The 19,151-nt window shown below is 60.2% G+C and overlaps 1 protein-coding gene across 1 annotated transcript in view; it reads right to left on the bottom strand.

Annotated features, from left to right (window-relative positions):
* Positions 1-583: 583 nt before the first annotated feature.
* SHANK1 (SH3 and multiple ankyrin repeat domains 1) overlaps positions 584-19,151 on the bottom strand; it is a 40,931-nt gene continuing 22,363 nt past the window's right edge. The window contains 10 exon segments of the mRNA XM_042970325.1: positions 584-1,298; positions 3,451-4,445; positions 4,447-6,590; positions 8,491-8,587; positions 15,671-15,789; positions 16,220-16,288; positions 17,067-17,147; positions 17,425-17,560; positions 18,128-18,252; positions 18,463-18,545. Coding sequence (XP_042826259.1) covers positions 584-1,298; positions 3,451-4,445; positions 4,447-6,590; positions 8,491-8,587; positions 15,671-15,789; positions 16,220-16,288; positions 17,067-17,147; positions 17,425-17,560; positions 18,128-18,252; positions 18,463-18,545 — 4,564 coding nt within the window.

Below are 19,151 nucleotides of genomic sequence, written 5' to 3'. Positions count from 1 at the left end.
GTGCAAGACAGCGAGAGGGCAAATTTGTGCAAAATTGTAGCCCGGGGAGAAGAGAGAGGCAAGCAGGCGTGCAAAGGGGCGTGCAAGAGGCCGGGGTGGGGGGCTGCTGTGTGTGTGTGCTGGGGAGGGGGGAGGGTGGGGAGAGCCCAGGGGCCTGGAGGGGGGGGAAGGGTTGTTAGAGGAGCGGCAGGTGGTGGAATCTGAGGGCACCCCCTTCCCCTGCGGCCGGGGACAAACCCCATCCAATCAGGCTCAGGGCTGACCCCCTATGGCTCTGTCTGTTCCCCCTCCCCAGAACCGACCCTTCCCTCCTTCTCCATCCCCCTCTGCGATTTCCTCCATCACCACCCCCCCTGCTCCCTGCTTCACACACAGTCTTGTGTCAGCTGCCCCCTCCTGTGAGGTGCAAATGTCTGGCCGGGGATCTGGCCAACCGGTGACCTCCGGCCTTGGGAGACGAGGGCAGGGCGCAGTTCTAGCAGAGTCCCTGGCCCAGGGGAGATAATGACGGTCAGGGGTCAGAGGTTAAGAGGCCAGTAGGCTCAAGGGTTCTGTGGACGGGCTGGTCCGTCCAGGCCAGCCATCACCTCTCCAGGAAAAATTTGAGAGCCCGGTCGATGTTCATGCGGTGGCCCACCCTGGTCACGCCCAGATCGACGTAATCTTCCTTGGTCAAGGCGGGCAGATGGGAGCCATCGATCTCGTGGTCCAGGAACTGTGCTCGGTGCTCAGCCAAGCCCAGCCACTCGAGCCAATCAGCCACGTCGAACTTGGTCCAGAACCCCAGAGGTTTAGCGCCGAAGGGCTTGTCCGGGGGCAGCGAAAGCAGGCGGGTTGGTGAGAGGGAGCGGGAGGCCCCTGACAAGGCTCCACCAAGCCCCCCCGACATCCCGGGGTGTGGTGGCACAAAGACGGGGGCGAAAGGGTCAGCGGAGCCTCCTGCCCCTCCGGTTGGGGAGCCACGGATGTCAAAGAGGCCCGGGTACAAGGGTCCAGAAGGCAGGATGGGCAGGGACGAGGGCCTGGGCGCAGGGCTGACCTTGTGCTCCGAGGCGGGCAGCAGTGAGGGGCTGGGGGCCCGGCGGAGCAGAGGCGGCCGCATCTCGAACTCCACGCCCTGGAGGTGGCGGGTGGACGTGGAGGAGGAGGCTGAGGGTGACGTGGCCCCCGGAGCTGCAGCGGCGGAAGGGGAGACCCCAGTTCCCGTGGGGAGTGGCGGCAGAGGTGGTTTGGGCCAGTTCTGAAACAGGCTGCTGACGGGTTTGGAGAGGAGCGAGGGCTGGGAGTCTTCGGAGAGTCTGGAATGTGACAAGGGGGCAGGGGGGGAGGCAGGGGGTTTGGAGGGCAGTGGCGGGGTGAGAAAGAGGCAGGGGTCAAGACACAGGGGAGAGAAGAGGAGACACCGGAGCCAGGGCGGAGAGATGGGAAGAGATAGAAGGGGCGACGGGGGCAAGACAGATGGCAGGACAGAAGTGAAGGGAGAGAAGAACGAGAGGTCAGGGAGAGGGTGACAGTCAAGAGAGATGAAAGAAAAAGAGACATTAAGTGCTAATAATAATAATCGCCACCACTCACTGATGCTCACGTGTGCCAGGCATTGTTCCAAGTGCTTTACAGATCGCATCTCAGTTTATTCCCCAGGACGACCCTGATGCAGGTTACTATTATTATCAACAGCACAGAGAGGTTAAGCAACTTGCCTAAGGACACACAGCCAGGAAGTGGCAGAGCCCGGTTATATGGCACCAAAGTCTGAGCTCTTAACCACTACTCTATACTGCCTTTTGGGGGTATGGCCAGTCACAGCAGAGTGGAAGACAGGGAGACGGTGAGAGGGGAACAAAAAGAAGGTGAGCGTTCAGGGGAGAGAGATGGAAGGGGACAGGGGACAGAGAAAGGGGGGGAGAGATGAGGAGAGGGAGATGAAAGAGAGAAGAAACAAGGGGAGAAAAAGGTTCCCCTCATCCCTTTCGCTCCCTTCTCCCTTCGGGGACAGTCCTGCCTCAGGGCCTTTGAACTGGCCTAGCTCACTTTCCCCCAGGTGGCCATGTGATCTGCTCCCTCCCGTCCTCTAGTTTCTGTTCTTCTAGCTGGTTATTTGAGAGGCCTTCTCTAACCATCCCCCATCCCTGCCTCCTGAAACTACAAGCTCCCCGAGGGCCGGGCTCCACCTGTCTTGTCCACTGTGGGGTCCCCGTCACCCAGAAGGGCACCCAGCACATAGCAGGTGATAGTCAGTGAGGCGCCTGTCGACTAAATAGAGCGTCCTCTCCTCTACCCGGAATTCTTAAAAAGAATCAACAGGTTGCCTTGGGATCTCAAAGGCCTGGTAAAACCACATTCAACTATCGCCAAAAGGGCATCGGACCCTCCAAGTTCGAGTGAGCTCTGCAGATGGACAAGGGCAAGGGTTGGATTAAGAAACCTCTCGTCACTCTCTCCGTGGGCCCGGTTCAGGAATGTGACTCCACTTTCCCTAAGACTAGGAGCTCCTAGGGACGAACTGAGCTCATTAGTTCGAACGAGCTCGAACCCAGTGGTGATCCTAGCTAAGCTAGCTGCCTTGGGAAACTTGCGCACCATCCCGCAGTTGTCCAGTTTTACTCGCTGGGCTCTGGTGAGAGGCCCCTCCCCTCCCCCCTCTCGTGTTCTAACCACAGCCCACAAGCAATCGTCTCAAAAACCCTTTTATGGGGCGCCTGGGTGGCGCAGTCGGTTAAGCGTCCGACTTCAGCCAGGTCACGATCTCGCGGTCCGTGAGTTCGAGCCCCGCGTCAGGCTCTGGGCTGATGGCTCGGAGCCTGGAGCCTGTTTCCGATTCTGTGTCTCCCTCTCTCTCTGACCCTCCCCCGTTCATGCTCTGTCTCTCTCTGTCCCAAAAATAAATAAAAAACGTTGAAAAAAAAAAAATTTAAAAAAAAAAACCCTTTTAGGTGGGTACTGTCCCGTCCCCCTTCTACGGAGGGGTGGACGCCTTTGCCTAAGGTCATGCAGTTGGGAGTCGGGGGCTGAGACCCAAGCCCAAGAAGCCCGGCTCCAGGACCACACTCCAAACACGCTGCCCCCTAAAAGCATCTCATCTTGAGCCGCGCCGGGTTCAAGGGACTCGAAGACTTCAGGGACTGTCAGAACTGACAACCCACCATGAAAACGAGACATCGGCAAGTCGTGCTCTGGTCTCTTTTGTCAGTAACTTTTTTTGTTCCTCATGGGATGTGGGTTGCCACGGTGATGGGAAGAGACCACAAAAGCTCCTGAGATAAAGTATCTGTGAAAGCATGCTTCTCTGGGGACAGACTTCGGCAGGCCAGCCTGGTTTCTGTGTTCTCTCTGCCACCCGGGACCCTCAAAGGACACAGCTAGGGGGAAGGGAGACCCTGCTGCCCACAGCATCGGCCCCTCTGGCCCCCGTCACCAACCAGCAGCCCCCCCACCTGCCCCCCTGCTCACCTCTGCCGCTGCAGGGAAGAGGTCCTCTCGGGGACGTAGCTGGCTCCCCCGTGGTGGCTGTCCCCGCTTCCCCCGCTGCCTCCCCGGGCCCAGGGCAGAGCGCCACCAGCTGCCGAGGAGCCCCCAAATTGCTGAAGCTTGGAGCTGAGTTCACTGATGATGCTGGCTTTTACTGTGGCCAAGGCTGAGGCCTGAGGCTGGGCCAAGGGCCCGGGCAGGGGTGGTGGCGGTGGGCCCGGGCCCTCCTCCCAGGGCAGCAGCTTCCGAGGCAGAGAGGAGGCTGACGGCAAGGGCACCGGTGGGCCTTCTGGCTCTATAGCCACCGGACCCCCCGCCATACCCGCCGATGAGGGTCCTGTGCAACCGCTCAGGGCCAGCAGCCCATCCGTTCCAGCCCCCGTCACGGAGACCGTGGGGCTGGTGGGAGTGACAGGGTCCCGGAGTCCCCCACTAGGGCCGGGCCGCAGGCCTCCGCTGGTCCCCAGAGCCCGGCCCCGGAGCTTGGAAGGAGTCATGAGCTGCGGGGGGTACGGTGGCCCGGGAGCACCACTCCCCCCGAAGGCCTGGCCGTCCAGGTAGGCCACATACGTGTCCAGGAGCTCCGGCCCACTGGCCACACCGGCCCCGCCGCCGCCGCCGCCGCCGCCGCCTCCGGCGCTGCCACCGCCTTCGGCAGAAAGGCTGCTCAGTGTGGACGCGCTGCTGATGGTCTCCAGCGGGTGGTCACTGCTGCTCCGACTGTCCACCTCCTCGATACCAGAATCCGTGCCAGGCGGCGGGTCGGGGCCGGGCTGTGGGGCCGGGGGAGCAGGGGCGGCCGGGGCCGGCGGGCCTGGCGGAGGGGGGTCCCCGGGAGCCACGGGGGCCCCCTGGGTCAGCGTGGCCACCTCACTGTCATAGGAAGTCAGGCTGGACGCCGTGGAGTCCAGGGTGGGAGGCGCGGCGGCCACGGCGGGCGGCGGCACGGGGGGCAACGGGGTGGTTGGGGTGGGGGGGGTCCGGCAGCGGGTGGGGCGGCCCGGGTGTGAGCGGCGACTCCGGCTTCTCGAAGCTGTTGGAGAACTCCAGAGGCGGGGGCAGCGGTTCCACAAAGAGGAATTCGCCGTCTTCCACGTCCACCGAGGGAGCGGGGGGCGGCAGGACCAGCAGGGGGAGCCCGTTCTCTTCGCCGCCCCGCGGGGAGGTGGGCGAGGGCGGTACGGACCGGCGCGGGCTGGGAGGCGGAACCCCCGGCCCGTCCTCCGAGGGGGGCCCCCTTCCGCCCGCGCCGCCGGCCCTGGGCTGGCAGTTCTCGAGGAACCGCACGTGGAGGGGCAGCCGTTCCGGCTCCTCGGGGGCCCCCGACCTCCACGCCTTGCTCACCCCGGGGTGCGGGGCCGGGGGCTCGGGCCCCAGCTGCAGGAGGAGGGGCCCGACCCCGGGAGCTGTGGGGGGCAAGCGGTGCAGCAAGGAGCGTCGGGCCGCTGGAGGGCTGGCCGGAAGGGACTTCTCCTGGCTGCCCAGCCCTGCCCGGTACCCCAGCTCCCGGCGGGCGGGGTCCGGCGGTGAGGCCCCCCAGAGACGCAGCACGGGCTCGTGGTGGGCGTGGGGCGAGTGGTGGTGCGGGGTGGGCGGCGGCGCCTCGTAGCGGGGCGATGGGGGCCTTGGAGGGGGCTGGGGGGGCCCGCCGCCCTCCGAGGACTCCTTCAGCGCCCGCTCTCGGGCGGCCAGGGCCAGCCCGAGCGGGGAGGCTGGGTCCAGGGCCTTGCCGGTCAGCGGGTGGACCAGGGGTCGGGGCGGCAGGAAGCTGGTGAAGGCGCTGCTGCCCCCGCTGCCCGCGTAGGCTCGGCCCCCGGCCCCGTAGCCCCCGTACCCGACGCCGCTCCCCGCGCCCGCGGACTCCAGCCGGAGGTAGGGCTCGGCGGAGAACATGCCCTCGTCGATGGATTTGGAGTGGCGCAGCCGGGGGCCCGGGGGCGCCCCGGGGCCCAGCCCGCCGTCGCCGCCGTCCTCGTCCCCCGCGTCGGTGGAGAGGAAGAGCGTGGACCGCCGGCGGGCTTCGTTCTGCCAGCCGCCTTCCCTCCGCGCCGCGCCCACCAGGGCCGCTCCGAACTGGCTGGTGAAGTCGAGGGTGGCCGGGCCGCTGGGCGAGCTGGGGGTGGGCACCGGCGAGGGCGACGGCGGCACCGGCGACATGGCCGGGGCGGGGCTGGGCGCCGAGGAGCCCCCGCCGCCGCCGCCGCCCCCGCCGCCGCCGCCGCCGCCGCCGCCCGCGGCCTCGGGCTGGGTCGGGGGCTCCGCCTCGGTGCTGCTGCCCTGGCTGCTTCGGCCGCTGCTACTGGTGGACGGAGCCTTGATGATGATGGTGGGGATGGGGATGGAGTTCTTCTCTGAGGGCGCGGCCGCGGCGGGCGGCGGCTGCGGGGACGCCGGGGACGTGGGCGAGGGGGCGGGCGGGAGGCCGCCGCCCTTCTGGGGCTCGCCTTCGACCTTGGTCTGCTTGACCAGGGGCCCCTTGCGCCCGCGGCCCGAGCGGGCTGGCACGTACATGGCCGCGCTGGCCGCCCGGGGGGGCAGCTGGAAGTAGCGCAGGGCCGGGGCCTGGGAGGAGCCGATGCCCCCGCCCCCGCCGCCGTGGTGCGACGGGGACGGGGCCCCCGGGGTGGGGCCGGGCCCGCCACCCCGCCAGCCGCGCAGGCTGGGCTGGGGCCCCAGGGCCAGTCGGGGTGGGGGGTCGTCGGGAGAGCCGCCCGTCTCCATCTCCGGGGGATGAGGGGGGTGGGCGTGGTGGTGGTGAGGCTGGGGGGGCGGGGCGTGATGGTGGTGGTGGTGGGGCGGGTGGTGGTGGGCGGGGGGCAGGGGCCCGCCGTGGTACAGGCTCTTCTCACGGCCCCCTACACGCGTGTCGGGAGGGGAGGGCCCATCGAAGGACGCAGGGGAAGAGGAGGGGAGGGGGCCACCCGAACTGGGGTTGAAGGGCCCTCCTCTGGGGGATGGGGTGAGGCGGCCAGAGGAGGAGGGGGCCGGAGGTGTGCTGTAGGGGGGCTCCGGTGGGGACGTGGTGGGCGGCGGAGGGATGTCCTCCGAGCCGGGCACAGACAGGCTGCGGCTGAACTTCATGGCTGGGGGTGCTAGGTAGGGTCTATCATCTTCTGCAGCCCCTGGGAAGACACAAGGGATCCAGGAGAGTGGGGGGAGGGGGTCACAGGGCTACTAAAACTGTAGTCGCAGTGTTAACGAAACCATTAAGAAGGAGAAGAAGAATGATGATAAATACGACGACCCTTCGCAAGCCTACGCTGAGAACCTCACGCAAGGATTAGTCCAGAGCTTCCCCAGGCGCGACAAATGCGCTCGACCACACAGGTTGCGCACGCACGACAGCAACCGGCAGAGGGAGCGAGGGGGTCGGGGCGGGGCGAGATTCAGCTGAACTTCCGCCCCGTGCCAGGAGGGGGCGCCTTTTTCTAACTCGCACGGAGGCACGTTAAGCGCCAGGGGTGGCTGGGGGTGAGCAAAAGTGGCCGGAGGCGAGGGGGAGAGAGGTACCATGTCCGCGCGCGTCGCCGTAGGTTTCTTTTCATGGAGACGCAGAAAGGAAATGCCATTAGCACATCAAACCTGCGATTTCCCAGACGGAACGACTTAGGCTGAGGCTAACGTTTAGCAGGCAGAGCCGCCTTAGAGGTAAGCAGTGCTGGGTGGATTTAGAGGGAGTCGAGATTAGGTACATGATGGGACACAAACGCAAGACTCGCACGGGTGGACTGTGGACGCTAGAAGGAGGAGAAAAGCTAGACCCAGTTAGCAAAAGGCCTCAGAGTGGATGCGGAGGGCAAAGACTTTTGCCTACTCATCACTGCCAGGGCTCAGGCTTTGACCGTGTCCTCACCTCTGACTACTCTCTCTCCCTTGGGGTCATCTCAAGCCGCGTCCTGCATCACTCACTCCGTCTCTGCTGAAGACGCCTGTGTCTGTCCTGGGGCTCAGTCCTCTCCCCTGAGCTCCAGGCTCCTATATCCAAATGCCACATCTACTCGGATGTCCCGCTGGCATCTGAGACTTAGCAGGCCCCCAACTGTACCCCTGATCTCTTCTGACCCCATAGTCTCCCCCATCGGAGCAAATGGTGGCTCAATCCTACCTCAGGACCTTTGTCCCGGCCGTTCCCACTACCTGGAATGCCCTACTGCCTTATACCCACATGGCTCTCCCCTTCATTTCCATGTCTTAAAGATTTTTTTTAATGTTTATTTAATTTAGAGGGAGAGAGTGAGGGGGGCAGAGAGAGGAGGAACGAGGATCCGAAGAAGGCTCCGCACTGTCAGCACAGAGCCTGATGCGGGGCTCCAACTCCCGAACCGTGAAATCATGATGTGAGCCGAAGTCGGATGCTCAACCGACCGAGCCACCCAGGCACCCTTCATTTCCATGCTTTGGCTCAAACCTGCCTCCCAGAACTCCTGACTTCTCTTCTTCTGCTGTTCCTCCTCCCCGCCCCCCAGAGAACTTAACACTGTGAACATACTATATCATTGTCTTGTTTCTTAACCTTATAAGCCAATATCTGTCTTCCCCTGCTGGAAGGAAAACTCCACGAGGACAGGACCTTTTGGTCTGTTTTGTTCACTGCCATGTATCACCAGCAGTCTAGGACATATGGTAGGGGGTCAATAAATATTTGTAGAACGGATGGATGGATGGATGGATGAAGTCAGATATGAGAAGACACCAGGGTCTGTGGTGGGGGCTTCGACCCACTGCATCCAGGCGGGAACAATAAGGTGCCCATTTTCTAGAGGAAGAACCCAAGGCCCAGAGAGGTGAAGCCCCCTGCCCCAGGTCACACAGCTAGGAGGGACAAAAGCCAGGATCCAAACGCAGATTTGCGCAAACAACAAAGCCTGAGCTCTTTGCCCAACTCAACGGAACCGTGGTCACGTGCGGAAGTAGGAAAGAACAATTTCAAAGCCCCATTCAATTCTCCCGTAAACTGTCACCCTCCCCAGCCTCCCCCTCCCCCGCTGGCATCCATTATACCCCCCCTTCTGCGTGACATACCGATAGATTTTTGCCGGAGCATAAGCCCGGGTCCTGGAGGCAGGTAAGAAGGACGTTCATAACTTGGCTGGGAGCGGTGGTGCGGATCGAAGCTTGACTTCGGGGTCGCGGTCGGGGAGGAAAGACAACAGAGAAGGATGAGTCTGGGTGTGAAGTCTCATGGCTTCACCGCACAGCCAGCCCCCATACCTTCTCCAGGCCTCTGCAGGAAGGGTGAGAGGCGTCGAGGAGGCAAAAGGGAATTCTGGCGAAGGGAAGGGTTTTTGAGTTTGGGCAGCGGGGAGAAAGAAAGGAAAAGAAAGCAGATTCTCAGTCCACCCAGATCACCAGTCTGGGTCTTTTCTCCATTCCTGCTGTCAGCCCCTCCCCAAGTCCAAGTCCCCACCGTTCCTTGCCTACATGGGCCGCAGTAGCTTCTTTTGTCATCCTGCTGCCACCCGTGTCCCCACCGCCTCTTTCTGTTCTGCTTTCCATGCAAGAGGCAGAGGGATCTTTCAAAAAGAAATCCAGGTCATGTCATTGCCTTGCTTAAAATCCTACAGCAGCCCCCCGCCCCACCATCAGTTAGGAGGGGATCGGAATCCCCCACTCTGGTCTACAGGGCCGTCTGTGGTAGACACTGTTGGTGTGCACCCAGATCCCCCTGGCTGAGGTGCCGTGACCATCCCCAGCTGCTGTGTCACCTGCCTGGGCTCTCAGCTGCTGCCCCTCGCTCTGAAATATGGCCCTCCTCCAAAGGAGCTGGTGAGCCCAAGTAGTCACATCCCCCTAGCTCTGGGAGCGGCCTGCAGCCAAGGACTGGCTGACACGGAGGTCCGAGGCAGGCCTGACTCCCTGTGCCATGCACGCTCCAAAGCTCTGGTAGAAATCGGGCTGAAGGGGACTCCAGCGGGGACCGGCTTTGCTGACCTCCACAGCCCATCCTGCCTCCCTCACTCCCTCGCAATTTTCCCCTTAGGATGCTGGAGGTGCAGAAATCCCCATGTCAGGCTTCGACTGTGGGAGACCCAGGTACCCAGGACACTCTGGCCCCACCTGCATCTCCTGCCTCCTTAACTCCGGTCCCACCGTGGCCGCCCGGCCTGCCCCTCCAATGGCCCAAAGCCCATCCCCGCTTTAGAACCCTTGCAAGTCCTGGGTTTTTGTCTCTGCCACGGTTTCCTCCTCATCGCCACACGTTCCTTTCCATCTTCATGTTCTCCACTCAAACCTCCCTCCCAGTCCCTGTCCACTGCGTCTCCCTGTCCTGTTGTCCTTCTGGCGCTTATCCTCGTCTGAAAGGATTTGTTTACTTGCTTACTTTCCGTCTCCCTGCCTAGAATGTCAGCTCCCAGAAGGCGCCACAGGTACAGAATCCGGGGCCCAGGATACCTTCAGGGAAAATAGTACAATTTCCTTTAAAACCAGAGGTTGGAGGGGGGATGAATAGAATCCAGCCTGGATGATAATATTCATCTTTGCACCAAGACAACCAGACAATACAGATTTTAAGGCTTTTTGTTGGAGGGGGAGGAGCTCGTGAAGGCAAAAATGCCAAAGACCCATGGAAGTCCTAACACAGCCTGTTAGGGTAGCAACTTTGTTGGTCTTGTTCACTTTTGGGTCCCCAGTCCCCAAACAGGACCTGATGTTCTACAAGCCTGTGTCACATGAAGAGTAACTAAATGACAATGAGCCAGCATCAAGCGCTGACTCCCTTCCTTCCGCCGGGTGACCCCATATGTCTCTCTTCTCTGTCTTTGAGACCAGAAGTGCAGAGAAAGGAAACCCTTTTTGGATGAAGTCCCTACCCTTACCTCCCATCGCACTCCCTCCAGCCCCCTTCCTCTAAGTACTCCCCCCCTACCTTTCCTGTGCCTCCGCATATGCTGTTCCCTCTGCCTGAAACATCCTTTCCCCCTGCTCTGCTTGGGGAAACTTGTCATCCTCGTCCCCACCCTGGTCTGGCCTCTCCCTTCCTCTAAACCTACATTGCCCAATACAGTAGCCACCGCCCTTTTGGATGTAAATTTTAATTAATTAAAATAACTTATAATTAAACATTCCTTTCTTCCATTCATGCCGGTCATTTCAAAGGATCCATCGTCACACATGGCTGATGGCTGCCATATGGGACAGCACAGAGGTAGGACAGTTCCTTCAACACAGAAAGCTCTAGACCTTAATAGGGTGCGCCTAAGCTACCCTCTCACTGCGCTCACCACTCCGGATTGAAACTATCTACCTCTGTGTTTCATTCATTCATTCATTCATTCATTCCAGAGGTATTTATTGAGCACCTGATCCATGCCAGGGGCTGTTCTAGACACTGTAGATGCAGCCATACACAAAATCGACAAAAGTCCCTGCCTTCGTGGAGGGCAGGCAAAATAAATTAGTAACATAACGTGGGTCAGGTGGAGGTATGCCATGGAGGAGAGGGGGACTGTAATTTAAAACAGGGCAGGGGTGCCTCGGTTAAGCGTCCGACTCTTGATTTTGGATCAGGTCATGATCTCGTGGTTCATGGGTTCAAGCCCTGCATCGGGCTCTGCGCTGACAGCACGGAGCCTGCTTGGGATTCTTTCTCTCCCTCTCTCTCTGCCCCTTCCCCCCTCTCTCTCTCTCTCTTTCTCTCTCTCAAAATAAACAAACTTTAAAAAATGAGATAAAGTACTGCAGTCAAGGAAGGACTTTCTGTGAAGATGTAATTTGAGTAAACCCTAGAGGAAGGGAGCCATGCATACAGCCAGGGGAAGAGTATTGCGGGCAGAGGGAACAGGAAGTGCAAATGTCCTGAGGTAGGAGTGAGTGTGGTGTGCTCAAGGAACCGGCAGGAGGCCGACATGTATGGACTGGGTGAGCAGGGGTGTTGAGGGGTGGGAGAAGAGGTCGGCCAGGTTGTAGAAGGGCGATAATGGACGGGATCTATTAATTTCAGATGTCTCCCTGGAGAGGATTCCTTTTACTACTCTGCACCCACTTATCCCAGTGTAGAGTTATTATAATTATTTGCTTTTTTGTTTATTGTCTGTCTCCCAGGGCAAGGAGCCTACCCAATTCCCATTCTACTCTTCTTCCTTGATAAGAAAACCCCAGGGGCGCCTGGGCGGCTCAGTCAGTTAAGCGTCCAACTTCGGCACAGTTCGTGGGTTCAAGCCCCACGTCGCGCTCTGTGCTGACAGCTCAGAGCCTGAAGCCTGCTTCAGATTCTCTCCTTCTTTCTCTGCCTGACCCCCCCCACCCGGACTTGCACTCTTTCTCTCTCAAAAGTAAATAAAACATTAAAAAAATTTTTTTAAATCTCCCTTAGCACCTATTGAGACTATATTTCCCAGACTCCCTTGCAGCTGAGCGTGGCCATGGAACTGAGGCCTGCACAGATGCACGAGTGGAAGCGTTGCGTGTTTCTTTGGGGAGGTCTCTTCAGAGGTGACCCCAGAAGCAACAATGCGCCCTCTTTTGCCTTTCTGCCTTTCCGTTCTTCCTTGTTCCTGCCATCCGGAAGGCTGGTGCCACAGCTAGCCCGCCAGCCATCTTGGACCGTGAGGTGACCTCATGGTTGGCAAGAAAGCCGGGATGGTGCAGCGGAAAGTGGGAAGGACCCTGGGTCTTCGTGACCACGGCGCCTGCCCCTGGGACTCCCTACTCCAGCCTTCGTCAATATCACAGAGACGGGACTTGCCTTGTCAGCCCCCGCTGTTCCGGGGTTTCTCTTACACGTAGCGGACCCCAATTCTGCCAAATCCACCCCCTGCCCCCAAATGTAAATTCTCTAAGTGGCCTGGATTGGCTTACTCCCGCATCCCCAGGGCTGAGCAGTGGGTCCAGCGTATACCGGGTGCTCAGTAAATGTGTGCAAAATGATGGGGAGGGGGTGGGGAGCACCCAGTCAGAAAGGATGCAGGGACCACGGGGGGCAGAAGCAGTCCTGGACAGGACACTGAATACAGAGTCCAGGCTGGGGAGGGCAAGCAAGGGATAATGGGGAGGTGGGAAGGAAGGTGAGGGAAGCATCTGGCAGGAAGCGTGGGAGTCGGGAGGGGTGGGGGGCAGAGTGACAAAAGGGGGTTCACAATGACAGGGGAGGGGTGCCTTTGTCTGAAGAGAGTGCAGAGTGAAGGGAGAGGCGCCAGATTGGCACGCGAACAGAAGACACTTCTAAGTGGAAGAGGGGGGATCAAATAATGGGTTAGCTTGACACAAAAGGGGTCAGCGTGGCAGAGGAGACGCCAGACTGATGGAGAAATCATAATAGGGTCTGAGGAGGCGGTTGGACTGACTGCCTGAGGGGCACACTGACTCAAGGTGGGACAGGCTGACCTCCAACGATGAACGCGGAGCGTCCCCTCCCGCGCAGCGGGGGCAGCCAATCAGAGTGCCCGGGTGCGCGTGACGTCACCGGCTGCGGGCAGACTCCTCCCCAGCGACTCAGCCAGAGGTCCAGCCCTCCTCCTGTGCCACCTCGTGGGCCGGTGGTGGGTCTGGGGCCTCAAGGGCAGAGTGCGTGCCCAGGCTGGAGGCTGAAGATGGGCTGAGAAACGAGTGCCACGGAGACAGCCCCTGAAAGGGGTGACGGGGGAGAGAGCGGAGGGAGAGACAGACGGAGAGACAGAGACAGGCAAAGGCAGACAGATGGGGAGAAAGAGACAGAGATGGGGATTCAGAGCCGGGGGTTGGGGGAGGGCGGGAGGGGAAATGAGACAGCGATGGCAAGAGAGAGCGCCCCAACAAAGCAGGAAGAGAGGCGGTCCTGAGAGGCCCTGAGACAGGGAGGGCCAGGCAGGCCCCAGGAGACAGAGTCAGAGAATGGGACCAAAAGGGTACGGTCACAATAATCAGGGGGAAAACTGAGTCCAGAGAAAGGCTGAAACTGGCACCCAGACAGAGACTGGGCAGAAGGGGGGGACAGTAGTGGGATGACCCCTTGGAGTCAGTGACCAGGCAAGAGAGAGAGCAGCTGAGATAGCCAAAGCCTCACAGAGAGGAGGACAGATGGATGGACAGCAGAACCCTAGGAGGAGACAGCCCAAGAGGCACCTCGACCGACCTACGGTGGACCTGCCTGGGGTCTGCACCCCCACTGTTGGCATCGGCAGGTCCCTCAGTACCGCCCCCTCCCCACCTTATTGGCCCACGTCTGGGCCCATCTGGGGGATGTCTCTGGAGCTCAGATGGTGAATTCTGTGAGGGCTGGGATCTTGTCTGGCCGTAACCACGGTTCACACGGGGAGGGGCTGGCATGCTGGCTGGCTGGCACTTGGTGGATAAGCCACGCGTTTGTTGTGTAAACGAAAACGGGACTCGCCCTCTGTGTATTTTGGAGACTCTGCACCTGAGATGCCGTTGTAGGATCTCTGGGGGGCACGTACAAGGCTCACTGGTAAGTCGTTGTGGGGTCTCCAGTTTATTTTATGGCCTAAGTGGGCTCAGCGTCTATTGAGAGCCTGCTGTGCTAGGAGCTGATCTCGTTCAATCCTCAGAAAGACCCGCAAGATTGGCTTCAGCCCCACTGTACGGAGCGGGAAACTGAGATGCAGAGAAATGGAGTAGTGTGGTCCAAGTAACACAGGAAGTCAGAGGAGGTCAGGGTTGGAAGGCAGGTCTGCCTGGCTTGACTGCTTGTGCACTTCTGTGCTGACCTTCGGGGGAGGGATGGAGGCAACAAACGGAGCTGGTCTTGGCCAGACCCGTGACTGTATCCCCAATAGAAATCACAGATATTTCCATATCCCATCACATGGTTGCAGATTTCTTGAAATAGTGTTTATGCTCCTCATGACTTTTACGTTAGAGGAGTTAAGATCCATCACGAGGTCTTGGTGGCTAATGTGTTGACAAAAAGGCACCGATATTACTGTATCACAAGTTTTGCTTTTACTGTGTGTGTGTGTGTGTGTGTGTGTGTGTGTGTGTGTGTTTAAGTAAGCTCTAGGCCCAACGTGGGGCTTGAACTCGTGACCCTGAGATCAAGAATTGCACGCTCGACTGACTGAGCCAGCCAGGCGCCCCACGAATTTTGCTTTTCAAAATATTTTGAGGGGCCCCCGGGTGGCTCAGTCCGTTAAGCGTCCAACTCTTGGTTTCGGCTCAGGTCATGATCTCACGGTTCGTAAGTTCAAGCCCCGCGTTGGGCTCTGCACGGACAGTGCAGAGCCTGTTTGGGATCCTCTCTCTCTGTCCCTCCTTCTGCCCCTCTCCCGCCTCTCAAAATAAATAAACGAACTTAAAAAAAAATATTTTGATAACTGTAGTATCAGTGTAATTGGCTTCTTTTGTTTCCTTATGTATTTTATGTTTATAAGCATTATTCTGAGGACTATCCCAGCCTTCCAAGGGGGATCCATGGTCCCCCAAAAGCCAGAGAATCTGGTTTTAGAGTAAATAGCCCCTTGGCCACCGAGTGGTGGGTGCAGCCTATTGGAAGAGGGGTTCAGAGGTCAGGGTCAGAGGGCAGGGCCTGAGCACAGAAAAGTAGGAAGCGCTGAGAGAGGAAGGGTGGTGTGTGACCTTTGGAGGAGAGGCTGGAGGGTGGGAAGAGGCACCAGCAGGGCTGGTGGCCCCATGAAGGGGCCCGGCCCAATGACAAGCCTGCCACGGAGGGACCAGCAGGCCCACCAGAAGAGTCAGGGCCATGGATCCAGTTGAAATACTGCCTCCCTCTCTGAGCCTCAGTTTCCCCTCTGGAAATGAGCTAATAACCGATCCTACAAACGAATGAGATAACCCATGTGAAATGTAGTGTCCAAAATATGATCAACGCCCACGACACTCTGTCACAGGGAAAAGCAGAGCGGAGACAGAGCTAATAATTAATATTTGAATAACCCCCACTTGTTGAGCACCTATTATCGTGTGCTGGGCCTCTGCCAGGGACTGCCATCCAGGACATCGTTTGGCCTTCCCTGAGACTCTTGAAGTGGGACAGAGATGGAGGAGAGAGTGTGAGGAGCAGGGGGTGAGGGAACAGGAAGCAAGATTTAGGAGGAGAATCAGGAAAAGGATGGGCAGGGAGGAAAGGAAGCCCCCAGAATGGGGAGAAAGGAAGGGACCCAGGAAGCGCGGTGCCCCTCCTGGATCGACGGTAAACACAGTGGGGTCAGGAAGGGTTTGCAAGGAGCAGGACAGAGGTGCCAGGTTGGCGTGTGCACCCCCAGCCTCTTCACCACTACGCCCCCATCCCCCAGTGCAGGCAGCTTACCTCGGTGGCAAAGAAGCCTTTGGGCCGGTGTTTGCCCAGCGACGCAAGGCCACCAGGTCCAGGACTCTCGCTTGCACTGATGGTCTGCTGAGCTGCCGCCAAAATTTCATCCAGTTTGTCTAAGGGGAGGCGGAAGAGGCAGTGCAATGAAGCTTGCTTTGGCCTCACCAGAGACGGAGCTGCCGGGAGCCCAGACAACGTTTTGTGTGGACCAGAAAAGGGCACCCATCCCCATGGACACAGTCTCCAGCCCAGAAGGCAGGGCCCAGCGGTGGGAAGAGGTGAGGGCAGCAAATAGGACAATCGTCCTAGGAGGGAAGGTGGAGGGGTGGGGGTGGGGCAAGAAGAAGTTGAGGGAGAGGCTGCGGACAGAAGTGGGAGCTCATACTTGATGGCTGGGGCAAGGTTGGGGTGTGAGGTGATCGGCTCAGCTCGGAGATGGCCAAAGGGTGCACAGGCGGGAGAAGGGTCGGAGTGGCTCCTGCACCCCAGGGGGCGTGGGGTCAGGGGTCCTGGGCAGCCCGGGGAGCCCGGGGTGGGCCATCTTACTGAGAGCCATCTGATACACGGTCCGCTTTTTCTCCATGCTGGGCACCGGCGGAGGCTGCTGCTCGTACTCTGTGGGCAAAGGATGCGGATGAAGTCCAGGGGCGCCCCGAGGGACGGGGCGGAGCGGGCTCGGCCAGTGGGCGTGGCCAGCGGGTGCGACCAGCGGGCGTGCGCAAGCGCGAGTGGGGCAGTGAAGGGCCCGGGTCGGGGAGGGGCGAGTCCGCCGGCGGGATGGGGACGGGGGGGCCCCCCCGCCAGTCCTGTGCCCACTCACCACTCTTCTTCTTCCAGGGGGAGACTAGCCCGGGGGAGAGGCAGTAGAGGAGCCAAGAGTTAGGACTTCAGGGGGAGGCGAGGGGCCCCCTCTCTGGAACACCCTCCTCCCTCAGGGTAGGGGTGGTCAGCTGCCCGATCTGCCCCCTGTCAGGGGAAACGGGACCCCCCAGGTCCACTCGGCCCTGTCTGGGGAGGGGCTGGCCTTCCTTTCTGTCGGGGGAGGGTGGGGAAGCTGGTGGAGGAAGAGATAGAGAATGGGGGTGGGCGTGAGGTGGGGCAGGTGGAGAGAAGCCAGAAAGGAAATAGGGACCCGTAGGGAGGGACGTGCAGACCCAGAGAGAGACTCGACAGAGAAACAGATATAAGAGGACAGAGGAAAGTCGACTCTCAGACGCCCCTTCCCAGCGACACACACGCAGGCCACAGAGAGTCTGACCCATGGACTGGGGGACAGGTTGAGGACGAGGACCCCTGGTCACTAACAACACTAACAAACTCAAGGTCTGGTTCAGCCCCCCTTCTGCCCCTCTCCCTCCCCAGCGCCTGGACCCCAGCAGCCCCACAGGCTCACCCATCTCCTCCAGCTCTGAGGTCATGGACTTGGAACGAAGAGAGATGGCTGGGGGCGGGAGCCGCTTAGCCTGCTGGGGTGCTGGAAGGTGATGGCGGGGGGCGAGGCATCAGTACCATGGACAGAAGGCCCGTGACCCCTACCACCACCACCAGTGCTCCCGGATACCAGAGACAGCTGCCACCAGCATGCTGAGCCCTCCCCGTGTCAGTTTCTCCCCAGAAGGGTCACAAACAAGCAGCCCTGGGGAAGGGAAGGCCAGTGGTGGGGACCATTAAGCCATCAGGGCTTCTGAGGACCTTAGTCTGGTGGCAGTGGGGTGCCCAGGTCTGGCCACGCAAATGAGGAGGAGAAGCACCTTTCTTATGGACAGCCTCATCCATGTCCGGGTGCCTGGTGACCATCACCACCTTGACCATCAGCGTGTTGCCCCCTTGGCGGATCATGTTCACCACCTGTCGGTGGCCGACCTTCACCACATTCTGCCCGTTCACCTGTGGCACAGATGCCCCCAAACCACACAGAGTAGGTGAGGCGAGGGATGCTTTCAGCTTCAGAGTCCCCAGCTGAGTGACCTCCTGCTTTGCCCGCTTTACAGCACTGTTGGTCATTCCTCCCTCCCCTTGACCCTCCCCCCCACCCCTTCCCCTTACAAGGCCCTAATTTTCCTGGCCCCAGGGTTAAGGGGCTGGGCTCACCCGATTCACCTTTCTCTCCCTCCTTGTCCCCCCCCTTGCAATGTGTGTGTGTGTGTGTGTGTGTGTGCGCGAGCGCGCGCGTGCACCGGGGGACAGCTCTGTTTTCTTTTGAGATGCTTCAGAGAGGCCTTCAGAAGGAACCCCTGGAGAAAGAGGAGGCTGGCTGGGGTGCGGGCTGGGGGGCTGGGAGGCCTGGTGCAAAAAGAGTCTACATTTGGGCAGCCAGATCCTGGTGTGAATCAGGAGGGGCCTGGGGATTCGTCGCCAGGGTTCCTGGCGTGGGGGAGGGGGAAGCAGTATCTGTGCAAGGTGTGCTGAGGCTGGCACTTGGGAAGGCCCCTGGGGCCGGGGGTCAGCACTCACCTCGATGAGGAAGTCTCCCATCCGCAGTCCAGCTCGCCATGCCACGCCACCCTCATCCACAGACTCCAGATACTGTAGCGCCGGGAAGGCCGGGGTGGGGGTGAACTCCTCGATGGGGGTCTGCGCTGCAGATGGGGAGGAGCCGGCGGGGTCGGAGGGGAGGGGGTGGAGAGGCCGAGCAGGGGATGGGGCTCAGACCCAAGTCACAGAGGCCTCATCGTAGCTGAAGGACCGGCACCCTGGGGTGGGGTGGTGGGTGGGCTGGGGTCCCTTCCCCTGTCCATCCCCCTGGGTCAGAGAGCCCTTCTCCCATCTCCTCCCCGGCCGGCACTCACCCTTGGCCCCCCGGAGCACGAACCCAAACCCCTCACTGTCCTTCTTCTGCAGCAAGACTGTCTTCTCCTTAATGATGTAATCGCTGGCGAGGGGGGTGGGGTGGGGGGGTGGGGTGGAGAAGGGATTATGAGACACGGAGTCTGTGCTCCATCAGCAACCCGGTGACCTGAGCCCCTGCTCCAGAACCATTCATCCCCCACCCCCCCGCCCTCCGAGGATCTTCCTCACCCACTCCGCTAGTGTTTGCTTGCAGCAGCCCTGACAGGCCTCCCCCTCAGAGCCCGGGCTGCTTGCTCTCCCACTCAGCCTTTCCTCATTCATCCATCCATGCCTCCATCCACCCATCCATTCAGCAAGCGGCTACCAAGCCCACTGTGTGCCGGCACAGAGTGAGGGACAGGGAGGTAAGCCGCCGGATCACCAGACAGCCCGCTTTGAGCTCCTGCTAGCCACTTCCTGTCGGTGACCTTGAGCCCAAGACTTTAACCTTTTGGGCCTCAGTTTCCTTGTCTACGATGTGAGACAATAAAAGGCCCTACCAGACGAGGTCGCTGTGGGGGTCCAGTACCAAAATAGTTAAGAAGCACAGTGCCGGGCACATAGTCATCATGCTGGGTAGGATTCTTTCAATGCCTTTGGTCGAGTTACTAGGTCCAGAGGACACGTGTACTTCCATGATACCCCTCCC

This window comes from Panthera tigris, chromosome E2 (genome assembly GCF_018350195.1).
Source record: "Panthera tigris isolate Pti1 chromosome E2, P.tigris_Pti1_mat1.1, whole genome shotgun sequence".
Taxonomy (NCBI): domain Eukaryota; kingdom Metazoa; phylum Chordata; class Mammalia; order Carnivora; family Felidae; genus Panthera; species Panthera tigris.
Note: the sequence above shows the minus strand (reverse complement) of the source record. Positions and strands in the feature narration are given on the sequence as shown.